Genomic DNA, 20057 nt, shown 5'->3' with positions numbered 1-20057 from the left:
GGCACCATGCCCAGGGGCTGAGCCCCACAGGCAGAGCCAATTGCTGGTTGCAGGGTCCTTTGGCAGTGCCATGGCAAGCAATGGCCCAGGTGTGGGGACTGCTCAGGGAATCCAGGAGCACAAGGAAACAGGACTGGAGAGAAGGCTCCAACTTATGCCTGAGGGGGCTATCAGGGAGACAAGCTACAGAGGGTGACAGGCTTGTTAACTGTGACAGAGAAATACAGAATTGCTGTCACCAATTTTCCTTTGTTTGCATAAGGCAGTGCCAGCAGGGCAGGACAAACAGGATTGCATCAAGTCAGACCTGAGTGTTCATCTCGCCTGGTAACACCTCTTGAATAATGGTAACAATGCATGCGTAGGGAAGAATGTGAGAAAAAATGACAGGAACTTACAGAAGCTTCCTCAGAATACTGTCCTACTTTGCAGCTGGGATTTCCTAAAATAGTGTAGTGTTTTTGTGGAAAAATTATGAATTCCTGTTGTTTATTGTTTGTTTTTTTTTCAATTTTGGACCATGTATTTATTTTAACATTGACATCATCCTGCACCTAAGAATTCCAAACCATTTTTTTTAAGAAATAAAATCTTTTCAGGAACTGGTACTAGTTGGTTTAATTTTGATAATCCCTACTTCTTATTCTCCATTTATTTCCTCATACTAATGATATTCCGTAAGACCATCACACACTCCACCATTTCTTTTTCATACTGAAAATATCTTGTGTTTTTAATAATACTTCATACATTAGGTAATGTTGTACCATTGTCTTTACCTCTTCTAATTCAGTTATTTCCCTTTTGATAAAGGAGGAATCACAGTCTACAGTGTGTTCTTACCTCAGAGATTGATGTCATAAGGAATTCAGGGTCTACAGATAGGGGGTAGCTCTTTAATTTCTTCAGAACTGATTCCAGGGACATTCTCTGCTAGGTTGTGGGGTTTTTTTTCCCTACATTAACTTTCTGTTTTTAGTTTTTGCTATGGAAATACCTGTAAAGTATACCATGAAGGGACAGTTAACCTCATTTTATTGCTATGGCTTTCTCTTCTCAGAATACTCCTTCAGTCTGTTGGCACCACAAAGTATCTACTTAGTTGTATTGCTAATGCATTTGAAAAGTGATGTCTTGGTACTTCATATATAAATTCAGTAGGCATCTCATTAAGGTATTTCATAGCTTGCTTTGGTGTGAGCCTCTGTTTTAATCCAGCGAAGTTTCTGAACTTTACTTTTTTTCTAAATTTCCATTACTCTTCTGTTAAGTTAAACTTTATTTATTTTGTTGTTTGTCATAGAAAGTTTTGTTTTCTTTTTCAAATAGGATATGTTCTTGTAATCTGAGCAACAATGTCTTAAAATGTATTACGTTTAATTTTTTCACATTTTTTCGTATTTTTCTTTTAAAGATTTTACCCTTTTAGTTGTACATTTTAGTTTCTTTTTCTGTTTGGGCTCCTTTTACATATTGAGTGCTTCCTCCAAGTTAAGAGAAATTTAGGGCATGGGCTGATATTTTGTTTTGTGTTGTTTTCCTGGCATCTGTTCTTACAGAGATGTTGAATCTGTATGTGGCATGGTGAATATTGCAGAGGTGTTTTCAGTAGTAATATAAACTAGGTTTTGTGCATGCCCTAACATCAACTCCAAGCTTGCTTTTCTTCCTGTCAGTTCCCTGCTTCATTACTAATGTATTATCTGTTCTTTGAAAGGTCAGATCTTTTTGACCAGTGACTTTGATTATTACAGTTCCTGTAGAATGTGGACATTTTATTCAAGAAACATTGAGTAATGTATCATTTAGCAGTTCAGAATAAAGGCTTAAAATATAATTTAACCTTTTTATTTGACTGTGCTAATATTTTCTTGAGACATTCCAAACTAAAGGGTAACTGTTTTAGAAGTCCTTTCTCCAGCAAATATTAAATGGGATCTATGTTAATTCAGACATCTCTTTGAAGTAGTGCAACTCATGTTAATGATAATGAAAGCTGCAAGCAAAGGTATAGTGAAGAAGCTGTGGCTGTTGTTGAAGATGGATGTTAATTAGCAATTAGGATTCACTAATAATGAACCTATGTGAAATAATTAACTACTATGCTGCGTGTACTAGTGATTATGTAAAATGTCAGAAGTTCCATGGGCCAAAAGAAGCTGATCATGCAAATCATAGAAATTTCAATGGGAAAATGTACTCCCTTCTGAAGTAATTTCTTACATTGACTTGTCAGGATAAGGTTCTGTTATTTTTTATTTTAGGTCTTCAGTCTCTTGAAAAAACAGAAAAAGTAATTTAGAGTGAAGAGCAGTAGAACATAATACCTAGAGATGGCAGCTTTGAGCTGTGTTTTCAGCTCTGTACCAGTAATTGTGTAATGTTTCCTTTATGGTTGATAGGAAAAAATATCCACAGAGAAGAAATTAGATTAAGTTTTTGACTTGAGCTTCTGAGATTTCAAAGCCTAGTGCTAGGCTGGAGTGAGAGCCCAGAGCCAGCATTGCCCGATTGTGGTGCAAGATAAATTGCAGCTGTGTGATTGACTTTGTGCAGAATGAAGTAAGTTACTGTGCCCATTTCCCTCAGAAAGCTTCTTTGGTAAAAACTGAAGTACTGTTCTTCTTTCTTCTGAAGAAAAAAAAGATCTGAGGACTCCCACTGATGTATAGTTATAAGAAATCCTCAAAACTTTTTATGCATTTATAGAGGAGAGAGCAGAAAAGAGCTCTTACTTTTAAACCAACTAAACTCTTAAATAGTTTTCAAGCTGATTACTGGAAAGGTGCTGTTAGCAAGTGCTTCTGCTGCATCTCATAAATTGTATGTAGTTTCTGGCACCTTGATACTGAAAATATCAATGTATTTTGAAATATTTTATATAAGAAATAGGCTTATAAAGAGACTGGAAGAAATGACTTGTGAGGTTTTTAGAGTAGGTACGTATAGCTTTGATAAGCATGACTAGGTAGGGAGTTAGAGTAAATTCCAAAACACTAGATTCCTGGAATTAAGGAGAAAGGGAGGTGCCTGCAAGATGTATATGTGATCACCTTTGGGACTTAGTTTTTGGTAGTATCATTAAATTGGTTGCATTTGGTGTCATAGTTGAGCTGTTGGTGCTGGTCCCGAGGCCCTGGAAGGATGGCTGGGCTTGGAGGTTTGTTTTCTTTGAGACTGGCCATAGAGATGAAGCAGGCAAGCTGATGTAGGAGTAACCATAAAGTACACAGACCATTTTATATATAGTCAAATTTAATTTAACTCATTTGAGTTTTATGAATATTACTTCTCCTTTTAAAACTTTATTAAAAAAGGGTAATTGTTTTGATTCTTTTTACAAATTAATTAGTGTGGATGTTGAGTCTGTATATATCTTCTGGGTTTTTATTAGTCTTATCAAAAGCTAGTGTTAACAAAGCAAAAAAGAGTAAAAACTTTTCCTACTTTATTATGAACTAGATAAAATCTTTCACCGGTTGGTTTATTGTTATTCTTTTAATGCCTAGTTTTGTTGGCTATTGTAGTATAATTTGAATAGCATTGGAAATACAAAAATATTTTCTAACTATTCTATTAAGTAGCTATTGGTAGGTTGTACCAGCAATTTCTGTAGTTCTATTGTTCTGTAACTTTGGATTACATCTTATGCGCAGCTTGCTCTCTTAATTCTGCTTTGCAGATCTCAGAAGTGTGAGAAGTAGGTGAGATGAGCTACCCAACAATTTTTGCACATAGTTTTGAGAAAAGCCTCTTCAGAGTTCCCTTCTGTGAAGTGACCCTAATTCATCAAGAGATTGGTTCTTTATGTAGAAGTGTCATATTTTCATTCCTTGTTTCAATGTTATATCCCAATTGGTTTGAAAGTAAAGTCCAAGTAAGGTCACTTATTAATTAATACCTTTTAATAAACCCAGCAAACATTGCAAAACTGCAACTAATGAAGAAACAAAGTGACAGCACTCTTGATTAGGTTGAGCTCCTGACATATAATGTGGTGCAGTATTGTCTTGATCTTGAATTAGGTCCTGTTGGGAACAGTTAAAGTTAAATGTTCAAATGTTCCTCTCCAGTAACTTATTCAGGTTCCTATTCAGAGAGGAAAAAATAAGAATTAGTAAATCAGGCAAATCCCACAAAAAAATAAGAATTAGTAAATCAGGCTTCACGAGGAAGAGTTAAGTGAAGACTACTTTCCAGTCTGCCAGACATAGTCTAATGGGAGGATTACTGGATAAAGTAGAAATGTAACTAATTTTTCATTTTGATACAACACATAGGATGTTCTTGATACTGTTAACCAAATTAAAGGATAGCAGTTTGAGGAAAAGAAGAGGTGGTATTAGACAGTTCTAAACCAGGTGGTACAGGTTGAATGCGAAAAACAGGCTTGTGGAGGATGAGCTATTGCCAGGTAACATTTTGTGAGACTTGTATTTTGCTTGGGGAAAAAAAAAGAATTTCTTTAATGATGTACCAATTTCAGTAAACTTTTAGAAACTTGGGGTAGAAGTACAGAGAACAAAAATCCTAATAAATGCTAGAGTTCTGTTAGTTTACATAAAATTAATTTCAATATCAAGGTGTGGATACAATCTAGGGGAGAAAAAAGATTGATGTTCTTGTTTCAAGAAAATAGAGGATGACTTATGAGTAGCATTTCCCTGGCCAATTCTTCAGGAACAGTTTAGATTTATATAAGAATTAAGACAGAAAACTAATTTCTGAGAGAGAAACTTTTCTGTGTAGCCATGATATAGTTCAGAAATGCAAAATGAAAATTATGTGATTGTTTTAATGTGATTAACTTCCTTCCAATTCATTAGAAATGGATTATAAATTACCCCTTTGTTGCATGAGGTTTTTTTTAACATTTTTTTAGTGGTATCTACCAGATAAGATTCTTTTGTAATGCAGTTGGATTTGCATAAGAGTGTGTCATTCCAAGGTACAGCAGCTAAGTATTGTTCCTTTAGGAAAAAGAAAAATTGTGAAGTCTTAAGAATAAAAAAATGTGAAGTTTTAGAAGCCTTGAATTACTGCATTTATATGAAATATAAAATCAATATTAACACTGAGATAAGGTGTAGTGAAGAGAACATGTCCAAGGTTAATCAAGCAAATGATTTTTGGCTGTTCAGGATTCAATGTGAAGTGTGTGCAAATGTTACTCTGCTCTGGTGTACAGTCTGTTGATTGGGACTTAAGGGACAAGTGAGTGCTCCTGGTCTGTTAGTGATCTTTTAAAATATCCTCCTTGATCTGTTTCATTTTTCCTCACTGTAGAATGCTCCTCTCTCAAGGATCTTTGAGCAACCTCTTCCAGTCTTGAGCATTCTCAATGAGAAAAGAGAAATGTGTATTCTTATACCTAAATTGAATTCCTCCAAATTGTGCCCATCACATCTGGTTTATTTGCTGGATTACCTTGGGAAGAGTCTGGCTCCCTCTTTTTTAACCTCTCCCACCAGGCATTTAATTTTATTTAAATAATATTGTTATTTCACAAACATCATCTCCAAAGATGATGACGGTATCAATAAGATGAAGAAATTAAGAGGATTTTTATGACTGTAAGTTGTATTGGTTCTTGAAACACTCAAATTGTGACAGTTTACTTTTTCTCCTATATTTGAGTTATTCTCTTGGTTTTATTTTGTCCAGTCAAAAATGTGCATGTCATTCATTTCTCTATAAGAGAAATCCTAGATTCAATGAAGGTTTTCTTCTCCTGAGAAATGTGATTTAACTATTTTGTTCAAATCCTGGCTTTGGTCTTATCATTCCTGCCTTCTGGTGTCATCTTTGTCCAATATGCACACTCAACTATTTACAGATCATATGCCTTTTTTCATCTTTTTTTATCATTATGGTTCATCAAAATTTTCCACTGAAGTAGTTTTCTCAGGGAAAAAATGCGATTTGAGAAAATGGAAACATTTATTGGAAAGTTTTGGTTCCATTGAAGCAAACAGGAGCTGCTCTGGCTGTTTTGTTGGCTTGGACCTGAACACCTGCCAAGAAACCAACTGATGGGATCTGTAGGTGGGAATGTCATGATTGAGTGAGCTGTCGACCTGCTCTGTTTACAGGAAGAAATTTCTCGTTTTTCTGTAATTCCCTACTGAGCAGGAGCTCTGAAGTTCAGTAAACAATGCACTTTTCTATACTTCAATTTGCATAAAGTAATAGTTATACGAAATTTTGCTTTAAAAACTACAAAGGCTTTCAAGATTCCCATAACTTCTCAGAGAATGTTACTCATATGATAAAATATATCTAATACGGCCAAGGTTAATTTGTTGAGAAAATGTTCAATTTTTCTATCTCATACTATAATTGAAGGTGTTTGTTTTGATACCTGGTATCAGAACTTTAAAATATGAATGTATTGGAGGCCTTGTATCTTCTTGGTGCTTATCTACCTGTTTTGTTATCTCTTCCCTGGAAAAATCTGCTTCTTGTCCTACTCTCTCATCTAGACTGAGGACAGTTTTTAAGATCCTTAATTTGGGCCAGATTCTTCACACTTTTTTGCACTAATTTCACAAAGACTCTCAATTTTATACTTTTTGTTGACTTTTAAAAAAATATATTATTTTACTTTACATTCCTCCTTGGTTTGCTATCTTATAAACAAATATCTGCTATGCTTAATTCAGGTAAAGGTCAGCAGTGTTTGTGCACTAGCATACTTTAAACCCTCTGTCTTATGTGTTGTGTCTTCCAGAAAGCCTCACCTTTAGCATATACCTTGACTTATATTTAGAATATAAGTAATTTATGAAGGTAGTATAAAATTTATAAAAGGGTTTCTTCTATTCTGTCACAATTTTTATGCTGCATAGGACCATTGGCACTCGTATCATTCCTACAGTCCATTCCTGTTAAGGCTTTCCAAATAAATGTCTGTCTTCATGTGCTTAGGAGGTTGGCTTTTGCCGTGTATAAGTATGCATGTAACATTTTTTAATTTCAGTTCTGTATTTCTTCCACTGACTTTGGTCTCTAAGCTTGTTTTTGTCTGTGTTCAGCTGATCATCACTTACTTTTAAAGCATTTTTCACCAACTCTAGGAGCTTCTTAATCTCAGAAATAGCCCTTAGCAAAGCTTAGTTAAATCTGGTTTTGTGGCTGATAAAGCAGTTGTCATGACCTTCTTGTCTTTTTCTCTGTGAATATTCTTGTATACAGGATCTGCTGTGTCACCTAAAAGATTACTCCTCACAGAACTGTTCTTTTATCTGAACTTTGAATCATTTAAGCAGAACTGTGAGGGGGACATTGCTATTGTCAGCTGTCCGAGAAATACTTTCAAAGTTCATGCAGCTCTTTAGGTCACCTTTTTTTTTTTTTTTAAGGGTCTTTCCTCAGTGTCAGAAATATTTTTTTTCAAATACTGTTGTACAGCCCCTGCAGCTCCCTAATTAGCTTTCTCTTTATGCTGTAGTCAGTTATCAGCATATGAAAAAAAGTACTTATATGAAAATAAGTAGTTCACAATTTTAGTGATGCTGATTTGACTTTGGAGATTATGTGGTATTGTAAGGAATGAGCCATATAGGATCCTTTCAAGAAGAATATTTGTTCAAACCATTCCTTTGGATCAGTGCACATCCTTCTTCAGTTTTTGTGGGTCTTTACCAAGCTCTTTGAAATGTTTTATCTCTTAGGAAAAGAATGGGTTCAGATACACATCTTTCTAATCCTACTACAAATTCCTTCTGTGAACATCTTTTGTTCAAACACCACCAGTAGCACAGAGTACCCCTGCACAGGAAAGATTTAAATTCCAAATTGAGAAATGTTCACCTGCCTAAAATGAAAAAAAAAATAGTTGAAAATTTTGCAGAAATTTCAAGTGTACTGTGTAAGTACATCAGGCAGTTTGGTCAGGCATTTGCTGGCTAATCTCTCTGGGTATTGAGGAGTCTTTTCTAAATGTTCTGAACTCTGTTCCTTACCATCAACCACAGGTGTGTGGGACATTATAGCCCTCTAAAGCACTTCATGTTTACAAATCCATCAACTCCTTTTACAATGTCTGAAATTTCTGCATGATTGATGCAAACACTTCTTTGGTAGTTTCCTTGTCTTCCAGACTGTTTTTCTGAGTATTTCATGTCAAGTCAAACTTTGCCAAATGTTCTCAACCTGCAGCTTCTTTTTTTTTTTTTTTTTACTTCTAATTTAAACCTGACAAGGCTGAGTTTAGGGTAAGCCCTAAACGTTTCATTGCAGATTGCAGAAGACTACTGCCAACTGTGCAGCATGCAAATGGGATGCAGAGTGTATGGGGTGGTTATGTCCTAGCAAAGACTGAGTATCAATCTCAGAACCAAAGGAAGTTTTTTCCACCCACTATAAACTGTCCTTGAGCAAGTCTGTGAAGCCAAAAATCTGGAATTTATTCTGTGGCTTTGCATACCTTGGCTTACAAATCCAAATGATGTGAAATTCAGTAGGATTTGCTTTCAGGCAATATTTGAATAAATCACTCATTACTTACCAGAACAGATGGCCCTGCTGTTTAAGGTGTGTGGTTCATGATGGCTGGAATTTCTGTTTTGCATTCCTTAAAAAGAATTCAAAGTACTCCCTTATGGAATTTGATTTCAGTAAATGTGCTCAGGTGGAGCCAGCCACATCCTGGGCTGCATCAAAAGCAGCAGGACCAGCAGGTTGAGGGAGGTGATTCTGCTCTGCTCTCATGGAGCCTTGTGTCCAGCTCTGGGACTCCCAGCAGAAGCAGCACTGTTGGAGCATGTCCTGAGGAGGGGCAAGGTGATCAGATGTCTGAAGCACCTCTCCAAGAGATCAGGCTGGAGGAGTTGGGGTTGTTCAGCCTGGAGAGGAGAAGGCTCTGGTGGCACTGTATAGCACCTTAAAGGGGCTGCAAGAGAGCTGGAGGGTGATGTTTTACAAGGGCATGGAGTGACAGGACAAGGGGAGGTGGCTTCCAACTGTCTGAGGGCAGGTTTGGTTTAGGTTTTAGTTTGGTTTAGGTACTGGTAAGAAGTTTTTCAGTGTGATACTGAATACACAGAATCATAGACACATTTAGTGTGAGGGGGCTGGGGCCCTGGCACAGGTTGTCCAGAGAAGCTGTGGCTGCCCCATCCCTGGAAGCGACCAAGATGAGGTTGGACAACCTGGGGTAGTGGAAGATTGCTTGGAACAACCTGGGATAGTGGAAGGTGTCCCTGCCCATGGTGATAGGGGTGGAAGAAGATGATATTTAAGGCACCGTCCGACCCTTCTGTGATTTCATATATGCATTTCCCCTTTTCTTTGGGTTCTGGTGACTGGATTTTCTCAGAACTTAAGTTAATCTTGTTAGTAGGAGAGAATGTTCTCTCTTGTCCGTGTGCTGAGTGAAATCCCCATAGACTAAGTGTGTGGAAAATCACGTTTTAATTCTGTGAACTGTTCCTTCAGAAAACAATATAATATCCGTTCTGTTTAGCTTTTTTTTTTTTTTTTAAATAGAATGCTGCGGTATGGATTAGAAGTGCCATGTAATTAAAGGTTTTCTGGATGAAATAATCTCTTTGAGATTCATTTTGGTGTCATTTTCATGGCTAGGTTTATTTTCAGAGAAATAGACTCCTTATCATTGTTGGTTTAGTTTAAGTATCATTGTCTGGGATTAGTGTCTGATATTGAGCTGGTTAATGTAAGATTAAATGGGAAGATTTAAATCAGATTGCTCAGTTATGAAATACTGCTCAGCAGAGGAGTATGCAGTTCAGATGTTATCTTTCTGTAATCCATTATTTGCTTTCTCCTCTCTCCCCATTTTTACAGGAAGACATCTACATGTATGGAGGCAAAATTGAAACGAGTTATGGCAATGTCACTGATGAGCTGTGGGTTTTCAACATACCCAGTCAAACATGGAGTACCAGAATTCCTGCAGTCCTGGTCCATGGACAGCAATATGCTGTGGAAGGTCATTCAGCACACATAGTAGAGCTGGACAGCAGAGATGTGGTTATGATTGTAATTTTTGGATATTCCTCCATATATGGTTACACAAGCATTGTGCAGGAGTACTACATCAGTAAGTCACTTTTAAATCATTTTGATCACAAACTGATGCAAAAAGTGATGGTCTTTTTTAAGTGAAAAAAAGTGATTTTTCTTTCTTCAGAAAGAAAAATGTGTATTTTGCAATTTAAATAAAGTCTCACCTTTTTTCCTTCAAGTTATAACTTGATTTCTTGCCCAGTAATAGTGTTTCATGTGTGTTTGGAGCACCATGACATTTTCCATTTTTGTATGTGGTTGTGGTACCCTAAAGAGGATAAAAGCTGAAACCAGAAATTCTTCACTGTGGTAATTGTGATGATACATAGTTTTTCAACACAGACTTGTTGTTTTTACCACGCAGTAGAAGAGCAAAACCAACAATAATTTGGTTATTTTAAAGGTTCTTTAATGCTGGTATATTATTTTCTTTCTGTTGTATTGTTTTTAAATGTAATAACTTAGTTCATCATAATAGGTAGGGTTCTCTCTTGAAGATACACATGTTGCTGTTAGAGGTAATAATTGAAAATTAACTCTAATTTTCTCTAAATAAACTACCATGTCTGTCTGGGATTCCCCTTGTGAACTGCAAGCTGTTTCTGGGGTGATTTTAAATGCTGAAATCAAATAAACTAAGAGAAATCTTTAATTATATCCATGGTGCAGTTCAGATGCAATTTCAGTGGAATAATATGGAAAATCTATACATGATAAATCCTTAGTTATATTTATATGCCTACTAATTAAATTTATAGTCTTCTACTTTTGTTTAATTCATTTTCCTATTGAGTTTATCTGAGTCTCAGTTATTTATGCAGTAAATAAATATGCAGAAGACATAATACAAGATTTCAAAGTAATACCTACATGCTAAGGGATGGTAATTGTTTTTAATTGTTCCATTTAACTTTTTTTTCATATATGCATATTTATATAATCACTGCTTAAACAGATTTATAGGTTCAGGAAATCCCTTCAAAAGTCAGATGGTTCTTATGCTCTCTGGCATTATCTCTGGTGGCAGTGTCAAAATTATATAACAGTGTTGAAAAAGGATAAAAGTGAGTGGCAGTAGGAGGAAGAGCACCATAATGTTCTTTAGTCACACTGAAAAATTCCAATTTAACTGCATAAAAGCTACTATAAAACTCTGGTCTTAGAATGATGTTTTACAACAGTATTCTAATATTTCTTAAGTATTAAAGGCCATTTTTTAGAAAAACTGACTTTCAGAAAGTTGTTTTTTTGACATGTCAGAGATTATTTTTTTTCCTGTGAAGAAAACAATATGTTGTTCTAGTTTCTGCATGCTCATTCACTGTAATGTTTATTGAAAAACTTTAGATTATTTGCTTCTTCTGTTGGAACTTTAAGTTATTTACTTCTTCACATGCTGCTGATTTAATATGGACTAGAAGTACCAATTTTATTCTCACCTATTATTGTTGTTACTTTAATTAGGAAGAAGGGAACATGATTTGTATTGTTAAATTTTCTGCCTGGCTGATTTTATTGATGGCCTTATGGTTGAAATGGACACCTTGTTCCTATTTTTTTTTTTTAATGTTACAGCTATGTTTGTGGAGGATTAATAAAACAGTGTAGTTAAGCAGTGTAGAAACAAAGAAAAACCTCAGACCTTCCCTACCATGGGGATAAGCTTGGAGTAAGAGAAGGCAGTTCTCTGTCAGTTGTGTGTCAATTATTGTCAATTTTTAATGTTTCCTTTTTGACAGTATATTTTTGTCATATTCTAGTGAGAGATTTAGTTTATTAGAGAAAATGTGCTTCACTTGCATCAAACACAAAGGAAACTTGTAACAGTTCTAGGGTATTACTGTGGAACCCCATTGCCTTCAGTGAGTCTCCTCATCTGATGAAGGATTGATTGCTGGGGCTCCCAGTGCTTTGCAGAACAGGGGGTACCTGAACCATTGCTGCCACAGAGAATTCTCAGGTTTCATTCCACCTCACTGCATCTCCCTCCTTTCCCTCCCTTCTAAGTTAAGTGAATTTTGTGGTAAATTTTCCTGAATTCTGTGTTGGCCGTGGCATTTATCTACAGTTTTGCAGCTGTAGGAGCACATTTTTAACCATAAAATTCCAGCTGGTGGTTTGAATTAAGAATTGCTGGTTTTTTGGGAGGACTTTAGCAGTTCAGGATCCAAACTTAAAAGACATAGGAAGTGAGAAGTATGCCTGTGAATTCGCCTGAATAGGAAAGGAAATTTCATAAATATAAGGGCTTCTGATATTATAGAAAGAAAAAATCATGCCTTTATTTTTCTTTCTCTGGTGATTTTAAAATTATATTACTTTAACATTTCAAATTGTACTGTTATTGTTTCTACATGTTATCAGTTATGCCTTTTAGTCCTAATGAAAGCTATTTTTTCAAGCATTTGCTACATGCCTAAAAAGAGATATAGAGGCAGTTTGTCCTTTGGTTCATATGAGCTGAAACCTCTAGGATCCAGTACTTTGATGAACTTGGTACATGGAATTCTGGTGCTAAAGCCTTATTTAGTTGCTGTGGCCATGATTTCCGTGAGGTCTAGATTAACAAACACCTGAAGAGGTTTTAAATAATTGTGGAAATCACTAGCTTTTCATGCAGGATGTAGTTCTTGTTAATAAAACATACCAATCAAAGGTGTAGCCAATCTCAAAACGTCTCTGGCACTGTCGGATTAGGGGAGAAAGTAATTTCTATGAGAGTAAAATAAATTCTGGAATAATTGGGCAGGGTTTGCAGGCAGATTTTCACCATGCAAAGGCACGTGAATTTATTTCCACTCCAGAGGTGTGGTGCTTGCTGCAGGAAGAAAAGAGCTTCCTGTTGTCCTTTCTTGCTGCACCCAGACTTACAACTTCTGAGGAGCCAGTAAATCCTGATATGGGAATTATGTGAATGATTTTACTAACTTGAACCATAAAGCTTTTCTGGGTTACTCCCCAGGGAAATTTATTTCCCTTTAGGTTAGCAATACCTCATAAACCTTCTAAGAATCTCAATGTGAGTCTCAAGGTGAATATAATAATGTTGTTTTGGTTTAGCTGAGGTTTTTAAAGGTTCCTTATATATTAAGAAACTTCTGAATAAGTCTTCTGTGATTTTATTTTATTTCTTTTACAATACAGAAATTTCTTTGGATTAACATAATATGGTATTTTAGCCCAATTTTTTTAGTGACTTTAGAAGTAGGTTCTAGATTGCTTTTGGTTAAAAGTATTTCTTTGGAATAATATAAAAAAAGTGGCCCCATGATGTAACATGCCTCCTCTTTTTTGTTAAAGTTAATATAAGCTTCCTTGTTGCTTGTAAAATTTTCAAGTTTGTCACTGTGATAAAATGAAAGTAGTACACCAAGGTGCTTTTTGGACATTTTGTTCTTTTTACCTGATCTATCTGAATATTGTATTATGATAAGGACAAATTGGAATGTCCTTATGGATGTATCTTCCTTATTTTTACATCGTGTACTAGACTTGAAATTTAAATCTGGAAAAAAAATTTAAAACCTCCTACTTCCTTATTTCTGGCATGTTTGTTCATGAAGCTCTCTTTGCATTTGAATTTGTAAGCTGTTGAGAATGCAATTTCAATTACTAGTTTGGTCAATCAAGTACTTCTTTTTCTTATATACATTTCAATATTCATATGATATAATGATAGAAAGAGAGATCTCTGAGTATGAGGAGTTATGTAAACATTCTCAATAAAAATTGAATTTTTGTTGAAAAAAGCTAGGTGAAGATTCATGTCAATAAGCTGCTTCAAAAGGTCAGATCTTATGCATAGTAATGTCTTTAAATACAGACAGGATTGTATTTTTCTGTGAGTGATGCAATACTCGAGATGCTGAAGTGTGAATGATATCAAAACTGTACCTACACATTTCAGTATTTGAAATTCAGGCAACTCAGCTAAATTTTAGAATGGGAAGTAGAAGGAGCAACTAACACTGCTTTTGGCTTGTATTTCAGAAAGATGTTGCTGGACCTCTTTCCTTGAATTTCTGTAGTTATTCATAACATTTTTTTTTATTCAAGAAGGAACAGGTTTTCATATTTCTGCCCAAGTCATGTAAAGTGGTGCAATATGCAATGTAACTGTGACAGTGTTCTAAATGCTACACAGAATCATAGACATATTTAGGTTGGAAAAGACCTCAGAATCATCAAATACAGCATTGCTACATAAACCATAATGCTCCATTAATGCTACATGAACCATTCAGATAGAAATGCAAAATATTCTATTATGCATATTATCAACAGCATTGTGCCAATTTATGGGGAGAAATAGTTCTTTTTCCCTGAAAGCAAATATGCCAATCTCTAGGACTGATCATTAAATAAATAAATGAAGATATTCTTGGCAATAGAAATGTGTATCTGCAGGCTGACTTCTCACCAACCCTCTTACAGAAATTCTATCAAGTAAATCTATTAGTTATCAAAGTAATATGTATGTAATGTACTGTATTATCTGTACAAATTTGATATTTGTGTTCAAAATTGCACTTCTTCATGGCTTGATAATATCTAACATGGGGATTGAAATAAAATACTGCTTACATTACACTACACATAAATAATGTAAATATTCTGTGTCAGTTATAAATAGTGTATTACCACAAATACCAGCATTCTTATACACAAAAATCATCACAATTCTTCCTCAGAATCTATACTTTATAACTTGCCATAAGCACTTGTTACTGAAAAAAATGTGACTTATAGAGGCAATGCCTGGAAACTATTTAAGGAAAGTATGCTAGAAAAAGTAATAACTGAAAATCATGAGCCTCTTCATGAGAGGGAAGAGTTAATCTAAGCTACCTACATAATATTAGATTAAAAATCAGAATGAGATTTAGCCTAACTTTCAGAGGAAGCAAGGTTTATGGTGGTGTGTGCTGGCCTTGGATAAGCAACTTTAGAATGGTAGCCAGTTGAGGTTAAGAACTGGGAGATGGCTCCACTTTGGATGTCCTTGTCCAGACTCTGTTCTGTCAATCTCCACGAGGCTGGAAGTGAATTACTTCTTGTTTCAAATCTGTAGCACTGACTCCCAATCATCACAGGCTCTTCTCTGTAGGCTGCCTTGTGCAGGAAATACCTCCTGGCTTGCTCTCTTGCTCTTTATGTGATTTACATCACCATGTGGGAAGATGGAGGGGGAAAAAAAAAAAGACATTTTGGGGCTAGAGGCATTTAATAGGTGGTTTTTTTTTTTTTTTTTTTTTTTTTTTTTTTTTTTTTTTTTCCTATGGTAAAACATTTTCCAGTTGTATTCTCTTCTTCAGTCTTAACAGCTATTGTGGCTGGTTTTATTTGGTGTCTCTTTGCAGTTATTAATCATGTGATGTAAAACATGGATTTAAATGCCAATTGAATGAGCTGCTGTCAAATTATTCTTTTGTGAGTCTTCTGCAACTGAATGGGTATATTTGCAGTTAAAGAACTAAGAAACAGCAATTAGAAAAGGATTTTAGCTCAATAATTTTATGGTTACTCCCAAAGTGTCTGCCCATATCCATGCACACTTGGAGCTGCCTTATGTTACGTGCTTCTCACGACTCACTGCAGTTCAGTGTCTGCCAGGCTCCTCAGACTCCCTGTGACTGAGCACAGGTGTTCCTAATGAATCTGAAGGAGCTGGAGCACTGAATTCTCATCAGCCATCTCTGGTGAGAATTAATCATAACTCCTAATTTCATATCTTCAAAAAGCTCTGGGCTTTTTGTTTGTTTGTGTGAGTGCTGAAGTGACATGTGGGAGAGGATGAGATACTGCCTGGCAGCTGTAACAATGATGTATTTTTGATTTGATTGTGAGTAGCAGGTAATAGTCTGACAACATTATCTAATTGCAGATATTTTGATACGTTGGTATAAAACTACTTCTTAAAATAAATCCCTATAGTTATTGCTGTATTTAGAATTATATTGGAAATTATTTTATATCTTTAAAACTCCTACTATTGTGATTTAGCAGTAGCCTTTAAATTATGGGTTTTTTTAATGTCTCTTCAAGGGTCCAACTCTTGGCTTGTCCCAGAAACGAAAGGAGCAATTGTTCAAGGTGGATATGGCCATACCAGTGTCTATGATGAACTGACAAAATCTGTTTATGTCCATGGTGGATACAAAGCATTGCCTGGCAATAAATATGGATTGGTGGATGATCTTTACAGATATGAAGTTAATACTCGGACATGGTAAGTTGGATTTATAATGCAGGAAACCAAGTTGTAGGTTACTGAATAAAACAAGTGTAGAGTAAGGTTCTAGCAAAGTCATCAGGTACCTCTATACCCTTTGCACATTTCAGAACAACACATTCTCTGCAGCAAAATGGAAGAATTGTGGTGAGAGACTACACTTGATTCAGTGGATTAGTGGAGCTATTCATTGAAAGGATGGCAGGGAGGAAGCTTTGTGCATGTTCTACAAATTGGGAAAAGGTTCTCCTTTCCAGACACAACCCCTGTGCAGAAATAGCCCATGTGAACTGTTTCCTCATGGTATGAATAAGTATATTCATGCTGGTGTACATTACAGTGGCTGTTATTTAAAGAAGGAGAAAGCCTTAAGAACTGTGGAAGGTTATTTTTCACAAAACTATCAGAAATAAGACGACCTCTGGTATTATGTAGGAATCCTTAGCAATGAATGCTCTTGGTCTTTCTATTTCTATCAGTTCCTTGTTCCTCAGGTTTATACTAATTTATGAAGGCTACGTGTATGTTATGTTCAGAAAGTGATCTTGAATGTTTGTTCTTACATTAGAAATGATTTGAGATCAAGAACTAGTTCTTTGAACATTTTATTCTTGCAATTTAATATTTGTGTAGAGTTCTAATGGCTTCACTTTAAGCACCAAAATTTGCTCTCAGATGTTGGAAACCTGGGTTTGATTTCACTGAGGTTCTAATACCATTAACTCATGGCATTTGGAAACATTAATACAAGAATTGTTTTCCTTTTAATGTATTTATGAGTTCCTTGAATTTTAATGCTTTCTTATTCTATTTTTGGAACAAAGTGATATTTTTTCCTTTGATGGTGTGTTCAAAAATAAAATAATAATAATAATTGCTAGAATACTTTTATGCATTATTCATATAAAAACTAATAAAGAATACTTCATTTGGCTCTATACTAATGTAGCATTCTCTGCAGCTTGTAGAGAACTCAAGTCTTTATTTTGTGAGATTTACATTGGGAGTGAATTTTACTATGGCACTTGAAAATGGGCGCAAATGCACATGAGGCTGGAGTAATGACATATAGTAATAAAATCTGAATCTTTGTTTACTGTATCTGTGACACCTTATGATTAGCATTCAAAGCACTCTGTGAGGTAAGAGACTGAATGTGGCACTGGATAGGTGTGGTATGAGGAAGAGTTGGAATTTTGATGGCTCTCTCATGCCCATGTCCGTGCCATTTGCTGGTCCTCACTGTTTGGCACTCCTTCCATTTCTGTGGCGGATCTGGCAGAGGTTCATAGGCTTCAGTAAGTTGAGGTACACAAATCTGATTACCTGTTCAACTCAGTTCCATGTAGGTTTTAATTTCTTAATATCAAATAAACAATCTTTATGCTTCTTGGAATGTGAGAGGGCAGTATTTTAATTCCTAATGTGGACTCTATTCCTAATACACAATGGGGTATTACAGTGCTGGCAATACCTGCATTGCTTTGCATTACTGCCCTGCTGCTGCAGCTGGGACACAACATGGAGCTGGGCTTGGATGATGGCCTGAAGCTGGAAGCACCTGCTGGCTTCTGGGTGTTTCTGTTCCCCTTCCAGAGTGGTGTTGCTGCTTGCAGCCCTTGGCACTGCTGTAGTTAACAGGACTAATGTTTGCAGATACACGAATATGTGCATAAATAATGGATTCAGGGGAAACCTGCTGAGACTCTCACAGAATTTGCATGGGGTTGATATGTGTTGGAGAGTTCTCTAGATTGCCCTCATTAGTGATGCTAATGAATAGTGAAAATCATGGCCAAATCAACAAACTTCCAGTTCTGCTGAATCTTGAGGAAAAGTTGCTGTTACTGGGAGGGATAAAACTCAGCACACAATATGCAAAAATTACAGGAAAAAAAAACTCCACACTGTGGTAGGGACCAGGAGTTGGGTCACAAGTAGAAAAGTGAGTACCCCAAAAAACAAACCTGTGGAGATTTTTTTTTTATGTATCTACTGTGTAGAGGAGAATCCTTAGTTATCTCCAGAGCAGTGTATGTCTCTTCAGGCCTTTAGTGATCAACACAACTATTTGTAGACAGCTGCAAGGCAGATCATCAAGGCAGAGCCTAGTGTATAGCAATTAGTGTAAATTAGGCAATAGGGGCTGTAGAAAGCTGGAGAAGCAAAGACAGAAAGGTCTCTGTAGTCCAAATGGACAAAGATAACATGTTCTTAGGATATTATCATTCTTTCAAGTTACAGCAGCAGAATTCCTCCATTGCCAGTTGAAAATAACTTTAAAATAATGTCTTGTTTTACTTCCCTGTAATTCTAATTTTCCGTGTTGCTAATGGGTAAGTTGAACCCAAATACCACATTTATCTGGGGGTACCATAAATACCCTGTATCAAGACAAGTTGTGGTTAGAAAACCACATTTGTGTGGTGCTCTGTTTTCAAAGTATGTTAATCAGAAATACACTAGAGAAAAGCAAGTCGCTTAATAGGAAAGAAAAAAAAAGGGGTCAAAAGCAGAAGCACATGTGTGGGTATGTAAGTGGATTGAAGGAATTGTCACATTTTTAAGCAATAAAATCCTCATTTATTTTTATTTAGTCTTTGATATTTCTTTTGATGTTACTTTCCAGGGCTAGAGGGGAATTTATTTCAATAATATTATGAGAATTCAGGTTTGATGCTTTCCTTTCAACTTTTTAAAACATGCAATCTTTTATCACTTAAAATATTTCAAGTTTTTGACTGATTTATGTTATTATGTAAGAAAAATGAGATGTACTTTAAACCTTTTCCCTCAAACATGATGATGGTGTTAAAATACTGAACAAATATGAGAGTGGTTCAGGAGAGACAGTACTATTCACTCATAAGGAAAGATTGTTGAGTCAGTTTCTTACAGGAAATTAATGACTAACAGCTTAATTGTGGATTGGAGCAGTGTGTAGTAACATAAATGAAAATGAGAGTCTAAACTTGTAAACTTCGATTACTGAAACAATAAAAGGTTATTAGGAGAATGTAGAAGGTATTTTGTACTGATGATCTAATCAGCTCTTCACAAACATGTCTACAGCTGGTCTGCTTAACTAATTCATCTGGCAAAACCCACAGATGGTTACTCTCTTCCTTGGTAAGATTTATTTGCTGGGGTTGAATCAAGTTTGTATTCTGTTCTTTCTACATCTGCCCCTTTCAAACTGGGGCATTGATAGCTCTTGGCTGCTGTTGGGGCTGTGCCACTGCTCTGGCACAAAGCAGACCACACACACAGAGGCTGAAGTGAATAAAGACAGAGATCAAAGCCTCAATTGCTTGGACAGTTTTTTTTAGCACTGAAGTTTGCTATGTTAGAGTTTAACCAGTCTGAATAAGTTTATGAAGCAGTGCAAGTGTTTTTATTATACCTAGAATACATTCTGCCATTTATTTTTCTGGTCTGTGTTCAATTAATTAGAATTTTTTTTTTTCTTTTGTAATTTTAAGGATGGTCTAAAGATTATTTTAGCTGTCCAAAGAATTATTTATTGCATTTCTTGAGCAAAAAACTAACATGGCTAAGTATATATAAGAATAGGAATTAATGCTATAAATGAGTTTTCTTTCAGTTTTGAGTAAAATTTACCATATCATTTCTGAAGAAGAGAAACATGCTAAAACTAATTTCAGCTATATTATTTGGCAAACTGTTTTATTTTAACTAAAAGTGTCATATTTTAAATAAATGTATATATATTTTGTGTCATGAGAAAGTGGATAATGCTAGAAGCAATCTGATTAAATGTCATTTTATTTACTGA

The 20057-nt window shown here is 35.6% G+C and overlaps 1 protein-coding gene across 4 annotated transcripts in view; it reads left to right on the top strand.

Annotated features, from left to right (window-relative positions):
- The window catches only part of ATRNL1 (attractin like 1), a 428637-nt gene that overhangs the window by 54399 nt on the left and 354181 nt on the right, over positions 1-20057 (top strand). For all 4 annotated transcript variants that reach the window (XM_063163139.1, XM_063163138.1, XM_063163141.1 and 1 more), the window contains exons 8-9: positions 9808-10063; positions 16075-16258. In XM_063163139.1, the coding sequence (XP_063019209.1) occupies positions 9808-10063; positions 16075-16258 (440 nt within the window). The remainder of the gene's footprint in view (positions 1-9807; positions 10064-16074; positions 16259-20057) is intronic.

Source organism: Melospiza melodia, chromosome 9 (genome assembly GCF_035770615.1).
Source record: "Melospiza melodia melodia isolate bMelMel2 chromosome 9, bMelMel2.pri, whole genome shotgun sequence".
In the NCBI taxonomy this organism is placed as follows: Eukaryota; Metazoa; Chordata; class Aves; order Passeriformes; family Passerellidae; genus Melospiza; species Melospiza melodia.
Note: the sequence above shows the minus strand (reverse complement) of the source record. Positions and strands in the feature narration are given on the sequence as shown.